Below are 27796 nucleotides of genomic sequence, written 5' to 3' on the forward strand. Positions count from 1 at the left end.
TACTTACTTGGGCGCAAGGCCCATTGGACTCAAGGCACCCCAGGCACCTGGTTGGCCACTGTGAGAACAGGATGCTGGACTAGATGGGCCACTGGCCTGATCCAGCAGGCTCTTCTTATGTTCTTCCAAATAGACCTGTATAGGATCGCAGTGTTAATTCCTCCTAAATAAACGTGCGCAGGATTGCAGCCTTAGGGCTAGGGTGGCCTGATGCGAAAGAGACAAAGGCTCCTGCACCTTTAAGAGTTATGTAGACTTTCAGCAGGTGTAGGTTCCTCTTTCTCCTCGGCTATTTAAGGTGCAGGAGCCTTTGCCTCTCTTCGTCGGGCCACCCTACGCAGGGCTTACTTAGTTCAAGGAAAGGGTCGCGCTCTCCTTCGAAATCAATGACCTCAGTAGGAACACTTAAGTCCTCCCTCCTCCGGCTCTTCACGCTCCACGTTGGTGATCTTCCAGGAAACAGAGCGTCTTCTTCCCGCTGTTAGGACCCATTTGTAGTCTGCAGCCGTGTGAAGCACTGGTAGCCCTGGAGTTCAGTCGATACTAAGCTTTCGCCCGAGACAGCCTCTCAGATGTGTGTGAATGCGAGTGGGCTACGCTACTGCTGCCTGGTAAGGAAGCGGATCAGCCTGTGAGGAGAGGAAACTGTGATTTCCTACAAGGCGCGGCAGCGCGGCCTGGCTCGCTCTCTCCACCAGAGGGACCGAGCCGGCGCTGTAACGTGAGCCCTCCTCTTCTTTGGGAGAAGCAGTTTCTTTGCTCACGCTCGAGAGACTCGGGGAGGAGCTGTCATTCCCGTGGTTGCTGCAACGAGAGCGAGTGGAACAACTTGGCTTCTCGCGAACTGGAGACTCCGCCGCCGATTCCCTTCAGCCAATTTTCCTGAAAAAGAGCCCCGCCGAGGGCACCTGACTGAGGTAGACTCGACGCAATAGCGGGGCAAAGCCTGCGCGGGTATATGCATATCTTCGTGTGTGCGCTCTCTTTTTTGTTGTCCCCTTCCTATCTCGCCCACTACACAAAATCGGTCCGGGTGCCTCGCGGAGGAGAGTTTTAAGGTGTAAGCATCTCGGCCAAGCAACTACCAGATGCGGTTATGCGTAAAGCAAAGGCGATGGGTGGGGAGGGGGATGGAGAGGAGAATTAGCAGCCCTTGCAGCGCCTCAAGCCCGGAAAAAAGGCGCGCGCTGCAGAAGAGCGGGTGGCGCCTGCCCTTGGCTTGGCGATGCCTGAGGAGAGCCAGCCTGGGATGGGGGGGTAGGGAGCAGCGGGGACCAAGGATTACCAGCGTGAGGCTGGCGCTGCCGCCGGCCTCACTGACTGACTGGTTATGCTAACCACGGGAGCTGTGGAGCGCAGGGGGAGTACGGCAGCTTCTGGCCACGCCGGCTCCTCCCTCTTCTGCTTCCTTCCCCGGCTAGCCGGCGACTGGCTCCTGTCTGCTCTCGCCTGCGCGAAGGCTCCTTGCCCATCAGCTCGCCGCGAGCATCCACCATGACTTTCCCTGGGGCGCTAGGTAAGTCTCGGCTGCTTCCCAAACAGGAAGTGAAGAGGACGGGCAGGCAGAGGCGCCGGGCTGACCTTGGAGAGTAAGAGCGGACTGCCGCCTCCGCCAGAACGAAGCTTATGAAGCTTGACTGGTACCTGCAGCGAAACCGCATAGCCGGGAGTTGCCTATTTCCTCGGCTGACCTCGCTTGGCCGCAGACTCACCGTCCCCATCTCATCTCAGTGGGCTCCACGCCCTCTCCACTCGCTTCCCCACAACAGAATAGGACCCATTTTTATTGCGTGTCCTCATGAAATATTCAGGATCTCTCTATAGGCTTCTCTCTTGATCGATAGCTGGCCTTGTGAATCAACCTCGACGTCGAAGGCCCTTCTCCGTGTCCCAACGCATAGGGAGGCACGGAGAACGATAACTAGAGCTAGGGCCTTCTCAGTGGTGGCCCCCGAACTATGGAACGCCCTCCCTGATGAGATACGCCTGGCGCCTTCTTTGCTATCTTTTCGGCGCCAGGTAAAGACCTACCTCTTCGCCCAGGCATTTTAAAAATTTTAAAAATTTTAAAATTTGAATTTAAAATTGAAAATTTTTAATTATGTTTTATTGTGTTTTTGTATTTTAACCTGTTTTATTATGCTGTACACCGCCCTGGGAGCTTATTGCTATAGGGCGGTCTAAAAATGTAATAAAATAAATAAATAAATAAATAAACCTCCTGAAAGAGGAAGAGAGAGAACAATCCCCGAAGAGGTTGACTGAGGGCATGTTATCTACTTAGCCTGAAAAATCCCTAACAGAAATTGTTTACCACTACATTTTTTAAAAAAGCGCCTTCCAGAAACTTCAAGATAACGTATTGAATCATTTCAAGTGGTTTCTGGTTAGGCCTTATTCCTCTTGTCCTTGCAAAACAGCTGAAGTCATTTTTGGATTTGGAAATTATAGTAAGTTTCCGGACTATTGGTTTGGTAAGAGCACATAAAAAACCCTGATAAGCAGTGATATGTGGCTCAGAGGTTCATGAGTGCTGCATAGAGCTAGCCTTGCATGTTTAATTTATTGTATGTTGCCTAGAGAATTTATACTTTGTGGTGACTTATAGATTCAGTGAACACTGTTATTTATAACTTAGCAATGTTAAAAGATGTTATTTTGTAAGCGTGTCTAGAGGACACAAGATTCTTCACCTCTACTTTCTTGACTAGAGGCATACAGGCTGAGACTTTGCATGGATGGTGGCAAAAACACATGGGGGATGTGAACAAGGCTGGGAATACTCTTGTTTTAGTCTGCATATCAAGTACAGCAGGGGTGGGAAATGTGTGGCCCTCCAGATGTTGCTGGACTCCAGTTCCCATCAAGTCCCTGCCAGAAGAGCCAGTGGTTAGGGATGATGGGAATTGTAGTCCAGCAATACCTGAGGGCCAGGTTCCCCATCCCTAGAGAGAGGCTGGACCACTTAGTCAGACCTTTTATCTGAGCAATAAAAGACACAGACTCCATAGCTGTGTTACAAGGTTGCTTGCTGGATAGATGTAAGTAGAGCTGTACAGTATGTTGGTTACAACAGTCTATCAAAGCTTGGCAGAAAACCTTATCAGAAGCTCTATTACAGAGATGAACAAATAGGAAATAAAATCCACCCTGTGAAGTACAAAGAATTTTTTTAGCACCTTATTTATTTAGCAATCACCAGAATATACCATCATTTAATTTTGAAAGTATTCTTTGAAGAATGATTTTCACTGTCATTCTAAGAGCCTTTACAACTAGTAGATATTAACAGAAGATTGTTTTTCTTTCAATAACAAGCACATATGTTAACAGCTGGAAGATGGTGTCATGCTCGTAAGAATAGTATCTAATAAAGACTGCCAAAAGTTTCTGAAAATATATCTCATAAAAACTGTTACATGTTACAACTTTGGGGGGTTATCTTGTTTCCAGGATAAAAATCACCTTCTTTGTCATTGATTGCCTAAATTATGCTCTAAATAATCTTAAACCCTCTTTTAACGTTCCTTTGATTTCAACAGGAGATATTTAAACACATTTAAAATCTTCCATTGAAATTAATGGGGGTTTAAAGTGGTTAATTATGGCTCAGCCATGCCTTTGGCTTTCAAATGTGAGAGAAGTTTAAAATTCACTGCCCAGATCTACACTTACATGTAGGCTAGGGTTTAAAAAAAATAGTATATTGGTTCATGATTATTTTTAGTATATGTTAATGGATACTGGTTTCATGTAGTACCTGACATGTACAAGCAATCTGAAATGCATTGCAAAATTGTAACTGAATGTAACAAGGTTATGTAACTTTGGAACAAAGTGGCTATTATATAGCTTATTTAGGAGAGGTGATTGATAAAAATTGACTTTAAGAGGAATGTTAAAGAGTTTTTTTTTAAAATTACAGCTGATTGCGAGTGAAGGATATTTTGGTATGTGTAGAGAATACAGTAAACATCTTATGAAAAAAGTTTTTTAGAATGACTATAAATGCTTATCTTTCTTTTTCCTCAGAGTTCAAAGACAGATTATGACCTCAGAGATCTAATTTAAACTCTCCTCCTCCTCTTATAAACTTATAATTATCCCAGTACAAAATTGCTTGACATTTATGATATTGAAAATGTGTGAATTAAGATGATGAATATTTACCATCATTCAAACCTCCTCCAGCTATCTGACTATGAAACAATAGTAGAAGGATACTTAGATTTTTTTTTTAATATCATGTTTTTATACAGTCAAATCAGAGTGGCTAGCTAGGAATATAATACAGTCATAAAATACAGCTATATTAGTTTTACATAAATCATATGCAGAACTGAAAACACTGAATACAATTTAGACTGAAACTGAGCAAACCCCAAAATTGAACAGGAAAACATTAAAAGCCTGCAGAAAAATACACATTTTCAAATTCTGTCAAATGACTCTTAGACTGGGGGCCTGATGCAGCTTAATTGGAAGAATGTACCAGAGCTGTATTGGCATCATTGAAATGGCACTGTTCCTCATGCCCTCTCATGAATCGCCTTGTAATGGCACAGAAATGGTACCTCTAAGGCTGATCTCAAGGCTCAAGCAGGTCAAAAATGGAAGTAAGTGTTCCTTAAGGTAACCTGGTCCTAGACAACTTAGGGCTTTAAAGGTGTCTAGGGGTGTAGTCATCCAGGATCTCATGGGATTTTAGACCCCTTATTTTGGGGGGAGCCAGGTCCTAGCAGTGTCCCTATGTCTCCAGCATCCTATGAGCCTGTTTTCTAACTTGCTTCCTTGCCGTTTCCTGCTGATTGGAGTCAATCAGAGGCCAAGTTGTAAAGAGTAAGTAAATTCTATAATTGAAGAAGAAGAGTCTGTGAATCCTAATGCTAGCATACCATCTACATAATGAAGCAGTTTGGTAGCAGTTGGAGATAAATGTGTAAACCCTGAATTCAGTAATTCAAGAAATATATCTGACAGTAAGAAATGATAGTCTAATGGTGACAGTGATAGAGAAGCAGAAAGCAGGATTCAATCCTGGCCAGATTGTATAATCTTAGAAGAGGGCATGGGTGTGAGGGGACATGGCTGTGACTATATGAAGGGACCTTGTGCTTTTGAATTTGTCGCTATACTACTGTTTGTATCAGCACTTTAACCTGAGTCCAGAAACAAATAGCTAGTCAATGTAAGTGGTATGGAATCAGAATTATAAATTCTGAGCTGCACTTATGACCAACAGAAATTTCAAAATTGTTTTTAAAGGCAGTTCTACACAGAGAGCGTTACAATAGTCCAGACTGAAGGTAACTTGAGCATGGATAACTGCTGCCAAATCTGTATTCTCCAGCAATATTACAGCCAATGAATCAGTCAATTGATAAAAAGGCATTCTGGGCAACTGCTGCCACCTGTGCATTCTGGGAGAGGAAACAATAGGTCCAGGATCACCCCCAAACTGTGCAGTTGCCTCTTTAGATGGGGTTGCACTAGACTTAGACCAGGTTGAATTGCCTCTCCCAGATCACCAGTGTTCCCAAGCCTCTGTCTTGTCATGATTAAGTTTCAGATAAAAAAAATTGGGGAAGATATGTGACTGGCTTCACTTAGTATTTATAAACATTGCAATCTGAATGAAAAAATAAAGTAAAACTTGTACTAGTAACAAAATGTATAGCTGAGGAAAGGAAGGAGTAGGCTTGGGTAGATAACGGGATTCACATTATCCTTAATCGGCCCTACAGGTGTTCTGCCTTTTGAGAATCCTTAAAAAAACCTGTATGAAATGGTACTACAAAGTAGTATGAATCTGGAAAAAGTATGTCTTTCTTTCTGACATGACTTAAGAATCATTGAATAGTAGAGTTGGAAGGGGCCTATAAGGCCATCAAGTCCAACCCCCTGCTCAATGCAGGAATCCAAATCAAAGCATTCCCGACAGATGGCTGTCCAGCTGCCTCTTGAATGTCTCCAGTGCTGGAGAGCCCACCACCTTCCTAGGTAATTGGTTCCATTGTCATACTGCCCTAATAGTTTGGAAGTATTTCCTGGTGTTCAGCTGCAATCTGGCTTCCTATAACTTGAGCCCATTATTCCATGTCCTGAACTCTGGGATGATCAAGAAGAAATCTTGGTCCTCTGTGTGACCTTTCAAGTACTTGAAGAGTGCTATCATATCTCCCCTCAGTCTTCTCTTCTCAAGGCTAAACATGCTCAGTTCTTTCAGTCTCTCATAGGGCTGGTTTCCAGCCCCTTGATCAGCTTTGTTGCCATCCTCTGAACCTGTCCCAGTTTGTCTGCATCTTTCTTAAAGCGTTGTGTCCAGGGACTTCCGGGAAGGGTGACTTAGCCTGTGCCTGCTTTTGAGACGGGCTCCTGCCTCAAAAGAAGCTTATTCAGATATATCAGTCAGATTTTTTCTTTTTTTTGACTGATTAAACTTCTCCCGGGTAGGGAGAAACGAAGAGATTAACCTCAAAGCCTATTTTTGTTGGGACGACCAGATCTCATTAATTTATGGGACGAGGTCCAGCCGACGAAGGTGGGACGGATTTTTAACAACAAGCTCTATCTGGAAAAGCGAACGTTCATCTTATCTTCTAAGAGAGAACGCACTAACAGGCAAGCACCCTTCTTTCTATATTTTTCTTTTACTTGACTTAAATTGTTGCTGTTTAAAAGAGATTTGCCAGATTGATCGGTTTTTGACATCTCACTGGGGAGCCATAACTTCTCTCTGCTACTCACTAATTAATAGCTTATCTCTGTTTTTGTTGCAAAAAGCTGTCCTGGATTTGCATTCTAAAGATATACACTGAAGAGGGATTTCTATTCCAGATTTTTATTTTGAAGAATATTATATTGCCTGAGACTACTCTCTTTTTGGTCTATTTTATTTTGACGAATCTGTTTTCTGACGACCGCCATTAATTGTTTCGATCCTGGGAACTGCATTTTGTTTACTTAAACATGGAGAGATAAGGCTGTCTGCTCTGTTTATACTGTGATGTCACCAAGTTTGGAGTATTAACCCAATTGTTGCTGAAATAAGAAGTGGTTTTCCTATATTTTTCTTTTAAAATGGCAATTAAGAAAGTGGCTGAGAAGCTGGAAATAACTATGTTTCAGAAAATAATGGATGAGATTGAGATAACGAAACAAAACCTGCGACAGGGTTGTAAGGAGCTGAAAATTGAATTGAGTAAAATGAAGCAGGAGATTAAAGATATAGGGGTCCCTGTGAGAGAGGTGACCCTGGAAGGGGTCCCTGTGAGAGAGGAGACCCCGGAGATTGGAACAAACGTGGAACAGGAAAAAGATTTGGAGTCTATGGACTTTAGAAACAAAATTTATTGTTTGGAGACACGGGAGATTAAAGACATAGGGGTTCTTGTGAGAGAGGAGACCCTGGAGACTGGAACAGGGGTCCCTGTGAGAGAGGAGACCCTGGAGACTGGAACAGGGGTCCCTGTGAGAGAGGAGATCCCGGAGATTGGAACAAACGTGGAACAGGAACAAGACTTGGAGTCTATGGACTTTAGAAATAAAATCTATTGTTTGGAACTCAATGTTATCTCTGAAGAAATTAATGAAGATTCTAGAGATAAAGTTATCAATGGCATGGATAATCTTCTGGACTGGAATGATGTGATGGAGCCCAATATAGAGAAAATCTATGGAATTAACTGCAGCCATGTGACAATGGAAAAACTTTCAAGAGATGACCCAGTGTATTTTGAAAAAAAGAACAGAGATATGATTTTACAGCAGTATTTCAGCAACCTATTCAGAATGGATGGCAAGAAAATATTTGGGATAGAGGTAATTCCCATCAGACTCTTACTATATGACTATGGCTTTGACAGCAAGATTATTATGGAATACTGATAATGGAAGATTGGATACTGAAATTACTGGACTTAACAAGACTACTGAAGATGGAAGATGGAAAATGGAACTAATAGGGATAATAGAACAATGGCTACTGAAATTACTGAACTTAACAGATTCTGATGTGATGGATAAATTGAAATGTTTATTTTGACTATGGTTATGACAATAAGATTATCATAATTAGTAATGAGATGGATTAATCGATATGCTTATCTGGAAAAAAAATTGATAGATATATTTCTTAAAGAATTGAAACCTCTCTTTGACTTTTTGTGGAAAGAATAAAGTAATGTTTATGAGATTTGATGATTAAGTAAGATAACTACTGGAGGAAAGTGATTTTATAATATGACTTAAGAGACAGGATTGTTATATATTATAGACTTATAACTGATTTGATCTTTGACAAATGGGAAGTCAATATTTTACTCTTTATTTTTTATTTTTGTTTTTTTTTCTTTTTTTCTTTTTGTTTAACTATTTTTGATTTTGTTTTTTGTCTTTGAATGTTTTATGATTTTGTCTTGTATGTTTTATGAAAATCTGAATAAAAATTATTGAAAAAAAAAATTAAAGCGTTGTGTCCAGAACTGGACACAGTACTCAAGATGAGGCCTAATCAGTGTCAAATAGAGGGGACCGAGTACTTCACATGATCTGGAAACTACACTTCTGTTAATGCAGTCTAAAATGGCATTTGCTTTTCTGAAGCTGCATCACACTGTTGGCTCATATTCAGTTTGTGATCAACTACAATTCCAAAATCCTTACTTGTAGTATTGCTGAGCCAAGTATCCCTCAATGTTATAACTGTGCATTTGGTTTCTTTTTCATAGAATCATAGAATAGTAGAGTTGGAAGGGGCCTATAAGGCCATCAAGTCCAACCCCCTGCTCAATGCAGGAATCTAAATCAAAACATTCCCAACAGATGGCTGTCCAGCTGCCTCTTGAATGCCACCAGTGTTGGAGAGCCCACTACCTCTCTAGGTAATTGATTCCATTGTCATATGGCTTTAACAGTTAAGAAGTTTTTCCGGATGTCCAGTCGAAATCTGGCTTCCTGCAACTTGAGCCTATTATTCCGTGTCCTGCACTCTGGGTTGATTGAGAAGAGATCCAGGCCCTCCTCTGTGTGACAACCTTTCATGTACTTGAAGAGTGCTATCATATCTCCCCTCAGTCTTCTCTTCTCCAGGCTAAACATGCCCAGTTCTTTCAGTCTCTCCTCATAGGGCTTTGTTTCTAGTCTCCTGATCATCCTTGTTGCCCTCCTCTGAACCTGTTCCAGTTTGTCTGCATCCTTCTTGAAGTGGAGAGACCAGAACTGGATGCAGTATTCAAGATGAGGCCTAACCAGTACTGAACAGAGGGGAACTAATACTTCACGCGATTTGGAAACTATACTTCTGTTAATGCAGCCTAATATAGCATTTCCCTTTTTTGCAGTCACATCGCACTGTTGGCTCATATTCAGCTTGTGATCAACGACAATTCCAAGATCCTTCTCACATGTCATATTGCTGAGCCAAGTATCCCCCATCTTATAACTGTGCATTTGGTTTCTTTTTCCTAAGTATAGAACTTTGCCTTTATCCCTGTTGAATTGCATTTTGTTGTTTTCAGCCCAATGCAACAGCCTATCAAGTTCCCTTTGAATTTTGTTTCTGTCTTCCAGGGAATTAGCTATCCCTCCCAATTTTGTATCATCTGCAAATTTGATAAGCATTCCCTGAACCTTCTTATCCAAGTCATTAATAAAAATGTTGAAGAGCACAGGACTGAGCCTTGTGGTACTGTGGTTGTTACCTCCTGCCAGTTTGAGAAGGAACTATTGATAAGCACTCTTTGAGTATGATTCTGTAGCCAACTATGGATCCACCTGATAGTTGTTCCATCCAGTCCACATTTGGCTAGTTTGCTAATCAGAATATCATGGGGCCCTTTGTCAAAAGCTTTGCTGAAATTGAGATATATTATATCCACAGCATTCCCACAGGCTGTCAGGGAGGTTACCCCATTAAAAATGAGATAAGATTAGTTTGGTAGGGTTTGTTCTTGACAAATCGATGTTGGCTTCTAGTAATCACTGCATTGTGAACACATGTACCCTGCCTGGAAAACAAATGGATTGCAATGCCAATCTATATTGAGATCACATTGCATGTAGATTCACCTCAGCCCTTCTTGATTATATATATTATATATATTATTTGGGGAGTGTTGTTCCAGTGCATCTTATTCCCAGATGAGAATATTTTCCAGGAACTTTTGAGTAACACACTGATCCTAAATACAGTAGGGCACAGTACAGAGAAAGGTGGATTAGCATTAGTCATTAATCCTGTTGAAACCAATGTTACCGACAGTGCAATTCTATTAATATGTGTTGGAAGTGGGGCAAGAGCAACTCCTGTTTTGTTCTTTTGTTTATGCTCCAGAAGGAAGATAGAGCTAGGGCATGGGTTCTCAACAAGGGGGGAATTCCCCCCTGGGGGGGGAATTTTAGGGTTCCAGGGGGGGAATTGGGACCACTATTCAGCAAAGTGTGATGTCCTGTAGATTATGTACAAACTGTAAAATTGTAGTTTGTTTTTAATTTAATCTGCGACATTCAATAAAGTTTATTGAATGTCACAGATTAAAATCGATTCTTGAACATGCAGCATTATTTTCATTTGCAAAATTAAATTATTATTTAAAGACCAGAAAGTGCTCCAAGAAATTCTGTTATAATATAAACTAAGAAATTTTTCTCTCACGAGAAACACCACCGTCACTCGCGAAACGTCAACACGCTATGAGAGATTATCTTGGGAAGGGGGGAATTATATTCTGAACAATGGTGAAAGGGGGGAATGGAACAAAAAAGGTTGAGAACCACTGAGCTAGGGTCCTCCAGATGGACAAGCTTGTTTACCTTTTTACCTGTGATGCTCTGACTGACTTCCTTCTGTCGCTAGACTGTGTCTTTAGTGAAGCTTACCTGCCCCTCCTCCTTCTGCCCTTCTCCACTCCTTTGTCCTCCGGCTGTCCAGGAGAGAGGAGACCTCCCTTTCTCTCTGCTCTCTTCAAGTGTGGGGCTGACTCCCGCACCTGGGCATTATGCCTTCAACTTAGCTAGTTAGTTAGAACTAGGTATGCCTTTTCTATCTATGTATTTCTCTAAATAAAGTAGCTTTTCTTATTTTACTAAATATTTTACTCAGTTTCAGTGATGCTGATGCAGGGTAAAAGCCTGCTTTCTTGGGCAAACGCACGCACACGCTGGCACACTCGCATTTCAACATCTGCTGTTACTCTGCTTGCTGTGGTGCTGCTTTTAAATGAAATTAAGCAACACAAACACACACAGCGCAACAATATGTAATCAGAGGTAAGTAACTGCGTTCAGTGGAGCTAACCTCTAGGCAAGTGCAATCTCATACCACTTAGCTTGTAGTAAGCTCCACTGAGCTCATTTGCACTTATTTCTGAGTAGACATGTATAGGATTGCATGGCTACAGGTAGTAAATGCAACTTAATGTTGACCTATCCAATTCAGCATCACTTATTTTAATAGGATTGAGGTGTGCCTAATGCATGCTGGATTGCATCCATTTTTTTCGATGTTCTACTGGATTCAGAGGGATATTGAACCACTTCACACAGCCAAATAGTTGTGTAAAGGCTATGCTTCCCAATTTAATATGGCATGAGTTAAAGGAACCACTACTCACCCCACAACTGTAGTGCCCTCACAGAGCTGCTAAAAGTGTGTTGAACAGTGCTGTGGTAGATTGGGTCTGAATGTGAGGTGGGTACTTAATGAAGCAATCATTCAACCACTTCATCACATGTTGAACTTTATATGAATAAACTCAGTCTATATTCTCAGTTTAGTCAGATTAGTTGTTCGTAAAAATTGCCCTGTGGTTCAGAATAATTGCTGCAACACGAAGGTCTGTGCTACTGTATGTCTGTTTTATGTATTTTCCTTCCTTGACAGTAGCCTGCCATACTGCTTCACAAGCCACTTGTGTAACTCCAGGAAGTTTCAAATGTGATTTCTAGTGTTGTTGCCAGGAGGTCATGTTAGGAAAAAGTAAGAAGCCCATATCGCCTTGTACTTGGATGCAACTATAGATGTGTTTTTAAATTGCATTTAAAATGTTTAGTACTAGTGACCACAGGCATGAGAAACAAAACTCACCACTAGAAAATTCTGAATACACCATAAGGAGTAAGTGGAGCATTTCTTTTATCTGATTTCAAAACATGCTTACTGAGCAGTTCTAAGCTCAAAAACACTTACTGTCATATAAGAAAAGCTTACTATGGTGAGTATATGTTAAAATAACAGTGTTTGCTGTAAATCAATACACCGGTATGAGTTGCATAAATTTTAATTACTCTAGGATTAACTAAAATGACATTTTTTGTTAACTCTCTGTAACATTGAGCCTATAATTCTGTATTTTTCCCTTTAAGCTGAGATGCCGAGACAATTTCCAAAGCTAAACATTTCTGAAGTTGATGAGTCAGTGCGACTTCTAGCTGAAAAGGTTTTTGCCAAAGTTCTTCGAGAAGAAGACAGCAAAGATGCCTTGTCACTATTCACCGTGCCTGAGGATTGCCCCATTGGGCAACAAGAGGCGAAAGAAAGAGAGCTGCAGAAAGAGTTGGCAGAGCAACAGTCATTGGAGACAGCAAAAAGGTTTGTTTGACTATGCAGCAGTAACTTAAAGTAAGGTTTATAGTTAGATGCTGGAATGCATAATTCAATGGCATCTTTGAGACTTAAAATATATGCAAAGTGAAATTTAACAACAAAGCTGTCTCTTGATTTAGTAACAATGCAGGCTTTTTCTTCCATGAGATGTGCGTTACACAGTGCTTATTGCTACCAGAACACTGCTATTTTTCATTCTGGTACAAATTTTGCTAACAAATCTCTACTTCAAACCTATATGGAAGATCAAAAGAAGCAAGTATTTCACAAATGCAAATTACAGAAGATTTTAAGGAACTTCTGCTTTTCAAGTATTATTTGAAGTAGGAACATATGAATCTTATGCACAGTAGTACATTGTGGAGCTACCTTTTCCTGAAATGTTGACTTTTCTTCCACAATCACACCCCTGGATTTTACCCAGTCTTCAAGCCTGTTCAGAACAGAGCAGTTATCTTTGGTTTTAGCAGCATGAATAATCTTAAAAAGGATGATAAAAAATCCCTGGAGCCTAAAAGGAGAGTTAAATATGAATCTGATCTATCCTCACACATGTGTACATGGGTGATAATCCTTACAGCAGATGTGGGGAACCTGTGGCCCTCCAGATGTTGCTGAACTACAAGTCCCATCAGCCCCAGCATGCATGGCAAATGGCCAGGGATCATAGGAGCAGTAATGGGAGTGTGCACCTGTGTGAGGATGGATCAGATTCATAATTAACTCACCTTTTAGGTTCCAGTTTCTTTATTATTATTTTTAAGATTATTCATGCTGCTAAAACCCAATATAACTGTTCTCTACTGAACAGGTTTGATGACTATGTAACACCCAAGGGTGTGAAAGTGGAAGAACACACTTACCCTACAGGGAACAGTTGAGTTTTCTCTCCCATTTCCTTTCCCTGCTGAACTTTATGTGAGAGCACATGACTGTTGTGCAGGAGCCATGAACATCCCCCCAACACAGAACCTGCCATCCTGCTCCTTACCCAGGGTTATAGGCACAAGGTACTCGGAGCACAAATAACTTAATACATGTACCCCTGGAGAGCTGGGATCTATGTATGAGAAATGAAGGGCTGTGGCTCAGTGGTGGAGCACACAATTTACATACAAAAGGTCCCAGGTTCAGTCCTCAACATCTCCGGGTAGGGTTGGGAGAGACTCCATCTGACATTCCTGAGATCCACTGCCAGCTAGGGTATACTGAACTAGATGGACTAAGGGTCAGACTCTGTATAAGGCAGTTTCCTGGGTTCCTGAGAGGCATACATAGGCCTCCCCTAGCAGGACCAGTTGGGTGATACCCATCATTAGTTATACTTGCAGTAGAATCACTGATTTCACTCTGAGTATGACTATTGAGACAGTGTCCACTGTTCCCTATTTTTGCTTATGCCATAACATCTAACAGGCTAACTGAATAAAGTGATGCATTTGTGAGACAATGCCTTCAAAATATGTCCTCAAAAGTTCATTCAAACAAGGACTTGAACAGTTGTGTTTTAATACAGCCAAACTTAATTGGGATGCTGTTTCAGTAATGCTGTTTATTTGATGGGTGAGGTGTATGGCCATGCCAACATTAAAACTTTGGTGCCGGAGTGTCTGCATACATCACTTGCCTAACATCTTAGCAGCACCAGTGTAGCTTTTTACCTTTCAGCATGGCACTCTTAGTAGCAGCCAGTGAAACCTTTCCTAAACGCTTATTTTCTGTTCTGTGTGTGTGTCATTTGCAAATGCTAAAAATAATACAAGTAATAACAGTGCAGTCATGGAATACAGAAGCTGTATCCCAGTAAAGAAAAATGTGTCCGCAGAAGGTTTTCTAGAACAGATTCTTTTGGTGTCCTAGAGAAGTGCCTTATTCACTTAAATATTGTATACTGTGGATACCTAGGAAGAAAAGCTTCAAGATGATTCGATCCCAGTCCTTGTCATTACAAATTCCACAGCAGGAATGGAAACCTCCATCAGACACTCCAGTTGTGTCTCCTCCTACTCCAGTACTTCCAGGAGCTTTTCAATCCATCCAAAGGACATATGATGTACCAGAATTCCAAAGAGTTACAATTAGTGGAGATTACTGTGCTGGGGTAAGGAATCGGTTAGTTTCTTATTTTTTAAGAACAGAAAAATTGTATGTGTGAATATGTGTAATGTAAATTGAATTTTTTTCATATAAAATTTACATTTGTACAGTCTGCTCTAGAACCTCTGGCCCATGAACCCAATGGGCTTTGTCAGGTCTTGCAAAGCATTCCACATGGACTCTGTAGGACCCAGATGGGTATTGTGGAGCACTTCATGGACTGTGAATTTTTCCATACAGTTTGACTTCAAACTGTGGGCAAAAAAGCTCACCTGACATCATAGTGACATCAGGTGATTGACAGTTGGGTGGCTGAGATAAAATCTAGCCATCTGCCAGACTGAGTTCCTTGCCCTGCTCTATTCAGTACAATTATATATACGTAGACACGTGAAATTTGTCCTGGGCAATCTTTTTTTTGCCAATTAATAAGGACATAATATAGTATTAACTGCATCTTTGGAAAGTATGATCTGTTCCATGGGATGACAAAAGAAGCCCTTAATTTCCCGTTTTTGTTTCCTCCTGGTCTCAGTTGGGGGCACAAAGAGCTGAGCAAACTACAATATGCCCAGATTACTACCTAGAATACGAGGCCCATGCATACTTCCTATAGTGACTTCCATATTCCATTTGTACAGGTAGTCTATTTGTGCTTGGAGGATGAATAGCCTATGCACATGGAGTGAAATGTGGGTCTCAAACTTTGGGTAATGGTCATACATGTTCATGTCAATATGTCTCTTCACCTGGCAGAGAAATGATGGGGAGTAAAGGGTTTCTCTGATCCTGGGAGAGATCCCTTCCAGCTAGTTCTCCATGTCCTGTCAGATTATGTTGGTATAATTTCCAAAACCACTATTGATATCCAGGATTCTGGAGACCTGGGCTTAATTTACTACTTTCTTAAAGACTTCAAGATGCAGCTAAAGTTCACTGTTACATTATTGACTTTTGTAGGGAAGTATTAGACAATCGTGGTCGGTAAAATGAGTACCCGGCATATGCTGGGGGGTAAAGAAAGGCCGGGGAAGGAACTGGCAACCCCACCCCATATATACGGTCTGCCTAGTAAACGTCACAAGACGTCACCCTAAGAGTCGGAAACGACTCGCACTACAGGTGTGGGGACACCTTTACCTTTACCTTTAGAGCTGTGGATGTAGTATTTACATGTTGCTATAAGAGCCCTTTGGCCTAAACTGGAAGTAAACACAACAAGTTCAACTGACAATGTAGGGTAGATTTGACTGTTTCCATAACAGTTTGATAGATTAGGCTGTCTAGTTGAGATCCTAACCACAATGCAGGCTATGTTGAAATCTCTAGGTCTTAATGACTAACTGTTACCGAAGTGAAAAATATTGGCTTGGGCAATTTTACTTCATGCTGCAGGTGGAGGCTGCAGTGATTGAATGTTCATCCATATGCAATTTTTCCTCAACATAGTTAATAAGATTTCAGGGAGCAGGATTCTACCATAACATCTTCCTTGACATGCTAGTTCTCTGTTGGTAGAGAATTCTTGTGTATGGAGGAGCACTCCACAAATTGGGCATCCACTTGCAGTCTGGAGTGGCACAGCCGAGGCACAGATGTATTGCTTCAGTAAGAAGTAGGCCTTGTTGTCAAGCAAATGTGTTTGGGATTAGGAGTTATAGTAGCACTTTAAAAAAAAAACCCACAGAATTTCAGTAATTGTATAATTTCTCCCTTCAGGTTACTGTTGATGATTATGAACAGGCTGCCAAGAGTTTGGCAAAAGCTCTGCTTATTCGAGAGAAGTATTGCCGCCTTGCTTACCATCGCTTTCCAAGGACAACAGCACAATATTTATGTAGTATGCAAAATGAAAAATGGAAAATTGAAGATGAGGTAGTTCCAGGTAAAATAGCTGCAGCTTTAAAAAAGAGGTTTTGGTTGATGAAAACATAGAAGATAATCAACTTATGTTACTGTTCTTAATGTGCTCTCTTAGTCAATATTCTGCTAATAGCATTTATTCTAGCCTTGCCATAGGTTTTACTCTAATAGATTTGTTCATAACGAGTGAATAATTACTTAATGATATAGGGACATCCCAGTCCTATGATCTGTGGAAATACAGCTACTCCTGCTCAGAAAAACGCTAGTCAATTCCATATATTGTGCTTGTTTAGTGGCAGTTAAGCAATACACCTTCAACACCACAGGGTACCTACTTGTCCCCAGTGCTGCTGAACATCTAACTGAAGCTTTTAGGAGTGGTCATTAGGAGATTTGGGGCAAGGTGTCAGCAGTACACTGATGATACCCAGATCTATTTCTTTATAACATCTGAATTAGGAAAGGCCATGGAAGCCCTGGATCGGTGCTTGGACTCAGTGGTGGGCTGGATGAGGGCCAATAAACTAGCAAAATGGAGGCACTGTGGGTTGATGGCTCCTGAGTTCAGATAATTGGTCAATTGCCTGCTTTGGATGAGGTCATATTCCCTCTGAAAGAGCAGGTTCATAGTCTGGGTGTGCTCCTAGATCCATTTTTGTCACTAGAGGCCCAGGTGACCTTAGTGGCTAGGAGTGCCTTTTACCAGCTTCAGCTGTTAAGATATTGTGGCTGTTTCTGGACCGGAATAGCTTGACCACTGTTGCCCATGTGCTGGTAAACTCCAAGTTGGATTACTGTAATGTGCTCTATGTGGAGCTGCTCTTGAGGTTGGTCCAAAAGCTGCAGCTGGTGCAAAATGCTGCAGTGCCACTGCACACTGGGGCAGGATATTGCCAACATGTTACCCCACTGCTGAAAGAATTGCACTGGCTGCCCATTAACTCCCAGGCCAAGTTCAGGGTCCTGATTTTGGTGTATAAAACCCTATGCAGATTGGGACCAGAATACCTGAATGATAATCTTACTCCTTATATACCGAGTCGATCACTGTGCTCTGCAGGTGAGGACCTCCTGCAAATACCATCTTATCAGGAGGTCCGTTCTATACAACACAGGAAGTAGACCTCTAGTGTTGTGGCACCTACCCTTTGGAATTCCCTCTCCTTAAATATTAGACATGCACCATCTCTGTTATATTTTCCGCACCTACTGAAGACCTTCCTCTTTCAACAAGCCTTTTAAGTTGAGACCTTATCCTAGTCTGTGTTGGAATTGCTTTTTTGGATGTTTTTAAAGCTTTTTAAAAATATGTTTTTAAAGATGTTTTAGGGTGTTTTTAGTGTTTTTGTTTGCTGCCCTAGGCTCCTTTAGGAGGAAGGGCAGGATATAAATTTAATAAACAAACATACATTTAAATGGAGGGGTGGCAACAATCACTACTTATAAAACATACATTTAAATGGAGGGATGGCAACAATCACTACTTATCAACCACAGTGTTGTACACACTCGGTGCCCTAGCAACTTTACTAGCTGGGGTCTTCCCAGCTCTTGTTTCTGAGGGGATTGTTGCCGAAGTAATCCAGTTGTTTCAGGAGTGAACAGGGATTTGAACACAAAACATTCATGTTTAGCATGCTGTCCTTCTGGAACATGTTAGCTTCAGACCTATGTAACTGTTTACATTTTGGCCACACAGTTCCTTTCCTCTCAGGATTTCAAGTCCCATCAACCACAACCAGCATGGCCCATGGTCAGAGATGATATAGGTATAGTCCAACACCATCTGGAGGGCCAAGGCTGTCCACCCCAAACTAAAAGGAATGTAAAGATGTTAAAGAGAATATTTTGATTTGCTTTCTAATTTTAAATGTTTGTGTTTGTGTATCAGCCCGAGGCCCCAGTATAATATCACATTTTTCATATAGTACTTGGATAACTTTCATATAACACATTCTAAACATCTGGATTGTGGCCCATGCATGTAGTTTGGTGCATGGCAAAGAGCATTACCACCGTTATGAAGCACCATTGGAAATAAATGGTTAAGGCTGAAATCTAATATGTACTTACCTGGGAGTATTTCCCATTGAACCCAATGGAACTTACTTATGAGTAGACATGTATTGGATTGCAGTCTAAGTATGAGTTGGGTTACACCTTATGATTTTGGGCTGATAGATGCCGCAGTATTATGCTGCATATGAAAGTTGACCAGAGCTAAAGTGATGCTAATATATGTATGTATGTATCTCATATATAACACCTTATGATTTTTATAAGGCTATTAATTACTGCTTTGTAGCTAACTTATTTTTTGTTGTAATATAGTGAGTAGAAACTATATTGGATTTTAAATGACAGAAATATCTGATTCTGACATTTTTATAGATTTTCATCCACCCCCAAAAGAACTGCAGGATCCTTATAATCTTGATGATTCTCCAGGAAATTTGGATTGTGTTGTAAAGATGAAGGAAGGAATTTTCTTAGTTTTTGAGAACAAAGAAATGATGGAGCTTGATGAGCCATGGAGCTTGCCTTATCCTGATCTACAGACATACACCCTTGACCTCAGTCATGTGCTGGCTCTTATTGCAGATGGCCCAACGTATGGTTTTGTTCAACTTTAGGAATTGCATAATGCTACCCTGTTGTGTGTTTCAACAGTTGTAATGCTGCTATTAAAGTCAAACCAGTTATGTTAACTGAAGTTCCAGGGATGGGAAGCCTCAGACCTGGGGGCAAAATGCGGCCCTTCAGGGCTCTCTATTGGCCCTTGGTCTCTGTCCAGACCACACCTCATCTCCCAAGACCTTGTCCCTTACTGGCCTCATCCTCTTTAGAAGTTTTACTCTGGCCAAAATGTGTCATTGAACTCTGTTAATGACACTTGCTTGCCTAGATGGAGAATAGAGAGGGGTGCGTGATTGTGTGTAAAAACCAGCCTACTGTACAACATTCATGGTTCTGCCCACTTCTGCCTCTGGTCTTACCCACTTCTGGCATGTGATCCTTGGAAAGTTGCCCAAAAGGAAATGTACCCCTTGGGCTGAAAAGGTTTCCCACTCCTGGTGTAATCCTGTGTGTGTTTAATTACAATTAAGTTCCACTATGTTCAGTGTGCCTTGTTCTAGTACAAGTGCTTAGGATTGCAGCCCTGAGGTAATTTAAATACCTTGAATCACACAAATTTGGGACTGGAGCCAGGGGTATTGGGAACAGGATGGATGAATTGAGCAGTGGCAGTGCTTGGGCTATACTCCCAATATTTTGTAACACATTTGAACAAAAAGTTATTGGTTACAGTTCAGATTCTTAGTTGACTATATGATTGTTTAAGTAAAATCATTCTAATTTGCCTATGAGCTGTAGGACCGTAATTAAAGTATTTTTTTCTTTTTCCACAGAAAAACATACTGCCATAAGAGGCTTAACTTTCTAGGATCTAAGTTTGGTTTACATGAGATGTTAAATGAAATGTCGGAACTTAAAGAACTGAAGAGTAATCCTCATCGGGATTTTTACAATGTGAGAAAGGTTAGTATGAAATAGATCAGTTCTTGCTTAATTCTAATCAATGTCACTTGTTACTACCATGTCAGGTTCTAATGAATTGAATGTGATATTATGAAAATGTTTATTTAATCTTGTGGAAGATTATTCTTATAAGGCCAGTATTCTGGTTATATGATTCAAAATAGTATGATGCAAGAGAATATCCCCAATAAAAAATGTTGCAGTGTATGCCCAAACCCTAAGAGGGGTGCTCCCATTCAGGGCTCTATTCAACTTGGAACAGTATCCTTGTAGTGCAGACTCATGCAAGAGACAGTGAAAGTGTTTTCTCTCACCTTCCTGAATCCTTCACCACCTATCCTGTATAGCACTAAATATAAATATTAGAGGTCCTTCTATGTAAGCTGAAGACATTCTTATTTGTTCAAGTCTTTGGACACTACTAGAAACAGTGGTCCTGAGAGTTAGAGTGCTACAAATGTTTGTTGTTGCTGAGTTATGTTAACTGACTATGATTATGTGATTTTTTGTTCTTATATTGGTTGTCTTGTGTAGTTTTATATTGTGAGTTGGCCTGGGTTTGGAGAAAAAGCAGGGTATAAAAATGATAGATCAATGAATAAATGGCTTGGATTTTGAGAGGGGTTGAACCTGAGAATTTTCTCTCTGTAGTGTTAGAGGGGTTCTAGAGAGCATGAAAGGAAAAGGGATATCCAGCTTTTGTAACCTCTGGGCTAGGCAACCTGCTGCCCTCCAGATGTTCTGGATTACAACTCCCGTTAGCCCCAGGTAGAATGACCAGTAGTCAGGGATGATTAGAGTGTAGTTCAACAAATATAGAGGGCCGCAGGTTTTCCCTGTTCCTGCCTTACAGCTTAAGTCCCCTTGAGTTCAGTAGAACTTCCTTCCAGATGAGCAGTGACTGTAATTTTAAGTTCAATGTGCATATGATTGCTATTTAATGCTGAAGTCCAGGCATATTCAAGTTGGGTCCTTTGATGCTAGATAGATCTAGTTCATGGAGTCGTATCTGAAAGCATATTACTATTGTTTTCCTATAATGAACATTTTCATGTGTATATTTACAATCATTTCAGAAGATTTCCTATAGAAATAATCTATTGATAAGGAACTGGAAGTTGTTTTCTATTTGAAAGCAGCAGCCCTCTACCTAACTAGCCAGCAATTTCTAAATTGCAACAAACTGTAAATCATAAATGTGTTATAATTTTACGGTTTGAGTTTGCTTTATTAGGCAATCAAATGTGGTCCTACTAATTAGCAGGTTGATGTCTCATTCTAACAACCATAATGAATTTTAAAATACTTATGACAATGGAAGAGCTCTTTGTGTGTTGTAATAAAACTGGAGGCCAAAACACATTGCTGTGCATATCTAACCTTTAGTACTGTATGCACAGTAAAGACTTTCTGGGTTATACCCATTGTTTTCTCTTTTATGCTCTGTCACGATTGTATGAAAGGTGCTCTCTGCTAACAAACTCTTGATGGTGTCTTCCATATACTGGACATATTTATGTTTAGTAAATTTCATCTGTCTGCATTTGGATTGTACCCACTGATGTTCTATAGAGTGAATTTAGAATTAGTGGTGAGACCTTTGCATTATCTAGAAGGAAATCCAAGCCCTTCTTAAACCCACCTATTATAAGTGAGAAGCATGAAATGAGCCAGTGAATAGAATATTGGCCTTGGAAAATCCAGGCACAAATTCCTGCTTAGTCACATAGCTCTTGGCTAACTAGATGTTATGTGGAAGACAAGTGTAACACTCCCAGCAGGTTTTTAAAATAAAAATGAATTGCAGGAAGCTATAATCAGGATTAGAGGAATGACAAAAGAAGGCCTTTCCCACCAGCCGCTTTCTATTTAAAATCCCTCTAACATTCCCCCACAAATGGAGAAAGAGCCAAAGCAGAGAAGGTTGAGTTGCTTGGTCAAAGGATGGGATACAAAGATGGCCAAAAGTAATCTGAATTGCTGATGGTGAGATAAGAAAGCCTGAATGAAATAAGAAATAAGATTAAAAACTACCTTGGAATTATAGTGCTACTAAAAGAAAGTCCTATGTGTATCAGATCGTCTCTCCTTAAAAATAGTTCGGGTAAATCTCTTTCAATGTCAGATGAAATGGTGTGTTATTACATGTTATTTTGTTATTATTTTGACTGTAAACAGGCTAAGAATGTTTGGCATACAGGTTGCATGTCTGTGGTAGGAGCATAGTGACCTTCCTGAGGCAAGGAGGGTATAAACACTACCCTCATATAATTACTCTGGATTATGCTGTCTTGTTAAGGGCTTGCTATGAACTAAGAATCTCAATACCCAGAAGGTAGCATAAGCTCAAAATAAGCTGTACATAAAACCCTAATGCAAACTGCTTTATTATTACTTACCATATGACATGTTTTGAATGTGCACAAGTGGCAGCTTTTCAAAGACTTGAAAGCAGCACAGTACAGAGCTGAAGTAGTACATGCCCGGTTTTGCAGGACTTCTTGTTTTGTTTTAATCTTCAATCATTATAAATACAACAGGATCATTTTTATTGCTGTCAGACAACCATTAAAGAATATGCAATGATATGGATACAGAGTCACAAAATCAAAAAAGTAAAGGTGAAGATTAAGAGGTAGCAATCACTGAATGTCTAAGAGATATTACTACATTCAGAAATATTGCAACCTCTTCAGTAACAAATATATTGGACCCCCGCCCCAGTGAAAATACTCAGAAGATTCACTAAGGATTGACCAGATAGATTATACATTCTTGACCCCTTGATAAAATCTACAGTAAAAAAACACATGGGAAACTGTTTCAAGTTACAGCTCATTACACAGGCGGCACCTATCCTTGATAGGAATTTTAGCAAATCTGTCCTTTAACATATTTGAAGGTAAAATGTTAACGCCTGCCATCAGAACAGGTATAGTATAGCATACACTGGTTAGAGGCAGACCCAATCAGGCCCAGCAAACATGGTGAACATGGTCCATTGGCTAAAGCATGGCACTCTTGGCTGTCTATCTCTGTTTAACAATGGATTTAGCTTGCACTAGGTCCAAGGACAAGAGATAGGAAAGGGACAGACCAACAGTACTGAATACAGTACTTTGTATGAATACAGAGAATTAACATTTCTGCAGTTTCTATAGATAAGGTAACTGTTGCCTTCTCCATCTTACATCTATATAGTCAGCAAACCAGGCATAACATGAGTTCTTTAAAAAAAACTGGGTTCTGCCACAAGTAAGTAAAAAATTGGACAAAATTATTCTTATGGTTTTAAAAGAAGGTAGTAGTGATGTACCGGACTCTTAAGTTTGTGAATGTATAGTATAAATATGGGGATGTGCAGACCTGAAAAATATGTGCTAGTTTAAATGGATGCATTCCTTGCAGGGATAAAATATTTTGTGCTGTCTAGCTAATACAGAGTCCTAAACCGAAAACTTTTCCTTTGTATGTCCTGTTTGCATATTATCCATTCGGGCACTACTTCCATATGGTTGATAAGGCTGATTAGAAAAATAATTTTAGAGGAAAAACTAACACTGAAAAGTACAGCAAAGCATAACTTAAAGGCCCTCAAAGAGTTCTTCTTTTTGTAGTGGTATGTATGCATAAATGGATTATACAGTCACGAGATGGCTGTATACTATAGTCAGCATGGATTTTTCGCATTCTGCAATGTTAAATTGAAAATACCCCCCATGCCATTCTGATGCTTACCATAAGCTCATTTCAGAAGAAAACCTTACAAAACCATAGTCCTGAACTCAGAAACGCTTGCTTAATAACCCTCTAAATTTTCATGTTGATACACAAAACAGTCAGAGAATCGAGAGTTCAAAGTGTAAAAAGAGAGAAAAAACCAGACCCCTTTGGGACTTTTTTCTGTCAGAATTCTCATCTGTTGAAATTCATTAAAAACCAGCCATGTTCACAGAGTATCTTAATACTATTACTGACCTTGCCCCATACTCTGACCTTCATCTTCTGCAGTTTAAAAGTTAAAAAAAAAAAGCCTGGCTGATTTTTAATTAATTTAATAAATTTTAGCTTGAACTCAATGATAGTGTTGGGCATGCTCAGTAAGAACCAAATGTCAGTGTTCTAAAAGCCAGACTCCCAGCTGCTGGGCTTGCCTAATCAGGGGGCCACACCCACACCAGACTTTGATTTCACGTGAGACGGTCATGGCTTCCGTCAGATAATCAATCCTGGGAAATGTAGTTTGTGAAAGGAAAGGGGCTTTGCCTCTGCCCAGTGCCCACCCACCCAATCTCTTCCCCTCCCCGCCTCTTTCTGCCCTCCCCTCCTCTTTCTGCTCTCCCCTCCTCCTCCCTCCTATCCCTTCTCTCTCTCCCTTCCTTCCCCCGTCCCTTCCCCTCCCCCATCCCCTTCCAATCCCCTCCTTCCCCCTCCCCCCCTTCTCCTCCACCCTCCATGGTCAGTTTTACCCATCCTAGCACTATGACCTGGGAGAACAGGGTTCAAATCCCCACACAGCCATAAAGTTCACTGGGTGACCATGGGCCAGTCACTGCCTCTCAGCCTTAGAGGAAGGCAATGGTAAACCACCTCTGAATACTGCTTACCATGAAAACCCTATTCATAGGGTTGCCATAAGTTGGAATCGACTGGAAGGCAGTCCATTTCATCTTCAAGCATGATTGCATGGGAGTAAATCCCACTGAACACAATAAGCATGCAAATGATCAAGCCTGCCCTCTCCTCCTCCTCCCTCCCATCACCTCCCTTTTGCCCCTTCCCTCCCCCTTCCTTCACCTCTCCTCTCCCCTTCCAATCCCCTCCTTCCCACTCTTTCTGCTCCCCTCTCCTCCTCATTCCTTCCCTCTACTCTCTCCTCCCCCCCCTCCCCCATGGTCAATTTTACCTATCCTAGCCATGATTGCACAGGAGTAAATCCCATTGAACTCAATAAGCATGCAAATTATCAGACCTGTCTTTCCCTTCCCCCTCTCCTCTCCCTTCCTCCTCTTCTCCCCTCTTCCTACTCCCCTGCCCACTCCAGGCTTCCCTCCCCATGGTCAGTTTTAGCTATCCTAAGCATGATTGCAGGAAGTAAATCCCACTGAACTCAATAAACATGCAAATGATCAAACCTACCCTCCTCCTCCCCTTTCTACCTGCTCCCCTGCTCCCCTCCCCCTCCCCTGCGGTCAGTTTCACCTATCCTAAGCATGACTGCAGGGGGGTAAATCCCACTGAACTCAATAACCATGCAAATGGTCAATCCATTCTCAGCAAACTTGCATAGGATCCCATTTCTTACCTCCCGGATTAAAAAGCAGGGAAATTTTTCCAAGCTACACAGGAAGTGGATTAGACTGTGAAAAACCAACCCAAATTGTATTTACATTTTGACAAATTTGTAGGGCAGTCAAATATCTCAGAGAGGACGTCAGGTCTCCTGCTCCCCTTGTGCATTCATTATAGCTGCCCAATTTCCCTGCTTTTTAATGTTTGATAGAAATATCTGTTGGCTATAGGTACGTTCTTAAATTGCAAGGTTTTTTTATATTAGTGAATACTTTTATTAGACGGCACTGTGGCAAAACTGTGCAGAATGCTGAATAGTTCATATGCATTAGTTGATGCATCCTTGTGTTGATGTGGTTAGAATGAAAATTAATATGAAATTGAGGAAGCATCCAAACTAGGAAATGTGGTAGTAATGGGTGACTTCAACTACCCGGACATAGACTGGCTGCATATGTGTTCCAGTCATGACAAAGAAGCAAAGTTTCTAGATATTCTAAATGACTATTCCCTAGACCAGTTGGTCATGGAACCGACCAGAGGGACGGCAACCCTGGACTTAATCCTCAGTGGGGACCGGGACCTGGTGCGAGATGTAAGTGTTGTTGAACCGATTGGGAGCAGTGACCACAGTGCTATTAAATTAAACATACATGTAACTGGCCAATTGCCAAGAAAATCCAACACGGTCACATTTGACTTCAAAAGAGGAAACTTCACAAAAATGAGGGGATTGGTAAAAAGAAAGCTGAAAAACAAAGTCCAGAGGGTCACATCACTCGAAAATGCTTGGAAGTTGTTTAAAAACACTATATTAGAAGCTCAACTGGAGTGCATACCGCAGATCAGAAAAGGTACCGCCAGGGCCAAGAAGACGCCAGCATGGTTAACGAGCAAAGTCAAGGAAGCTCTTAGAGGCAGAAAGTCTTCCTTCAGAAAATGGAAGTCTTGTCCGAATGAAGAAAATAAAAAAGAACACAAACTCTGGCAAAAGAAATGCAAGAAGACAATAAGGGATGCTGAAAAAGAATTTGAGGAGCACATTGCTAAGAACATAAAAACCAACAACAAAAAATTCTATCAATACATTCAAAGCAGGAGACCATCTAGGGAGACGATTGGACCCTTGGATGATAAGGGAGTCAAAGTTGTACTAAAGAACGATAAGGAGATTGCAGAGAAGCTAAATGAATTCTTTGCATCTGTCTTCACAGTGGAAGATATAGGGCAGATCCCTGAACCTGAACTAACATTTGCAGGAAGGGATTCTGAGGAACTGAGACAAATAGTGGTAACGAGAGAGGAAGTTCTAAGCTTAATGGACAATATAAAAACTGACAAACCACCGGGCCCGGATGGCATCCACCTGAGAGTTCTCAAAGAACTCAAATGTGAAATTGCTGATCTGCTAACTAAAATATGTAATTTGTCCCTTGGGTCCTCCTCCGTGCCTGAGGACTGGAAAGTGGCAAATGTAACGCCAATCTTCAAAAAGGGATCCAGAGGGGATCCCGGAAATTACAGGCCAGTTAGCTTAACTTCTGTCCCTGGAAAACTGGTAGAAAGTATGATTAAAGCTAGATTAACTAAGCACATAGAAGAACAAGCCTTGCTGAAGCAGAGCCAGCATGGCTTCTGCAAGGGAAAGTCCTGTCTCAGTAACCTATTAGAATTCTTTGAGAGTGTCAACAAGCATATAGATAGAGGTGATCCAGTGGACATAGTGTACTTAGACTTTCAAAAAGCGTTTGACAAGATACCTCACCAAAGGCTTCTGAGGAAGCTTAGCAGTCATGGAATAAGAGGAGAGGTCCTCTTGTGGATAAGGAATTGGTTAAGAAGCAGAAAGCAGAGAGTAGGAATAAACGGACAGTTCTCCCAATGGAGGGCTGTAGAAAGTGGAGTCCCTCAAGGATCGGTATTGGGACCTGTACTTTTCAACTTGTTCATTAATGACCTAGAATTAGGAGTGAGCAGTGAAGTGGCCAAGTTTGCTGATGACACTAAATTGTTCAGGGTTGTTAAAACAAAAAGGGATTGTGAAGAGCTCCAAAAAGACCTCTCCAAACTGAGTGAATGGGCAGAAAAATGGCAAATGCAATTCAATATAAACAAGTGTAAAATTATGCATATTGGAGCAAAAAATCTGAATTTCACATATACGCTCATGGGGTCTGAACTGGCGGTGACCGACCAGGAGAGAGACCTCGGGGTTGTAGTGGACAGCACGATGAAAATGTCGACCCAGTGTGCGGCAGCTGTGAAAAAGGCAAATTCCATGCTAGCGATAATTAGGAAAGGTATTGAAAATAAAACAGCCGATATCATAATGCCGTTGTATAAATCTATGGTGCGGCCGCATTTGGAATACTGTGTACAGTTCTGGTCGCCTCATCT

The 27796-nt window shown here is 41.1% G+C and overlaps 1 protein-coding gene across 2 annotated transcripts in view; it reads left to right on the plus strand.

Annotated features, from left to right (window-relative positions):
* The first annotated feature begins 303 nt into the window (after nucleotides 1–303).
* AMPD3 (adenosine monophosphate deaminase 3) overlaps nucleotides 304–27796 on the plus strand; it is a 63135-nt gene continuing 35642 nt past the window's right edge. Inside the window, exons 1-6 of one of the 2 annotated variants that reach the window (XM_061610399.1) lie at nucleotides 304–954; nucleotides 12364–12589; nucleotides 14510–14705; nucleotides 16421–16586; nucleotides 18959–19178; nucleotides 19978–20107. In XM_061610399.1, coding sequence (XP_061466383.1) covers nucleotides 12369–12589; nucleotides 14510–14705; nucleotides 16421–16586; nucleotides 18959–19178; nucleotides 19978–20107 — 933 coding nt within the window. In that variant the 5' untranslated portion in view covers nucleotides 304–954; nucleotides 12364–12368. The remainder of the gene's footprint in view (nucleotides 955–12363; nucleotides 12590–14509; nucleotides 14706–16420; nucleotides 16587–18958; nucleotides 19179–19977; nucleotides 20108–27796) is intronic. The other variant, XM_061610398.1, reaches the window with a different exon arrangement.

Source organism: Rhineura floridana, chromosome 2, assembly GCF_030035675.1.
Source record: "Rhineura floridana isolate rRhiFlo1 chromosome 2, rRhiFlo1.hap2, whole genome shotgun sequence".
Taxonomy (NCBI): domain Eukaryota; kingdom Metazoa; phylum Chordata; class Lepidosauria; order Squamata; family Rhineuridae; genus Rhineura; species Rhineura floridana.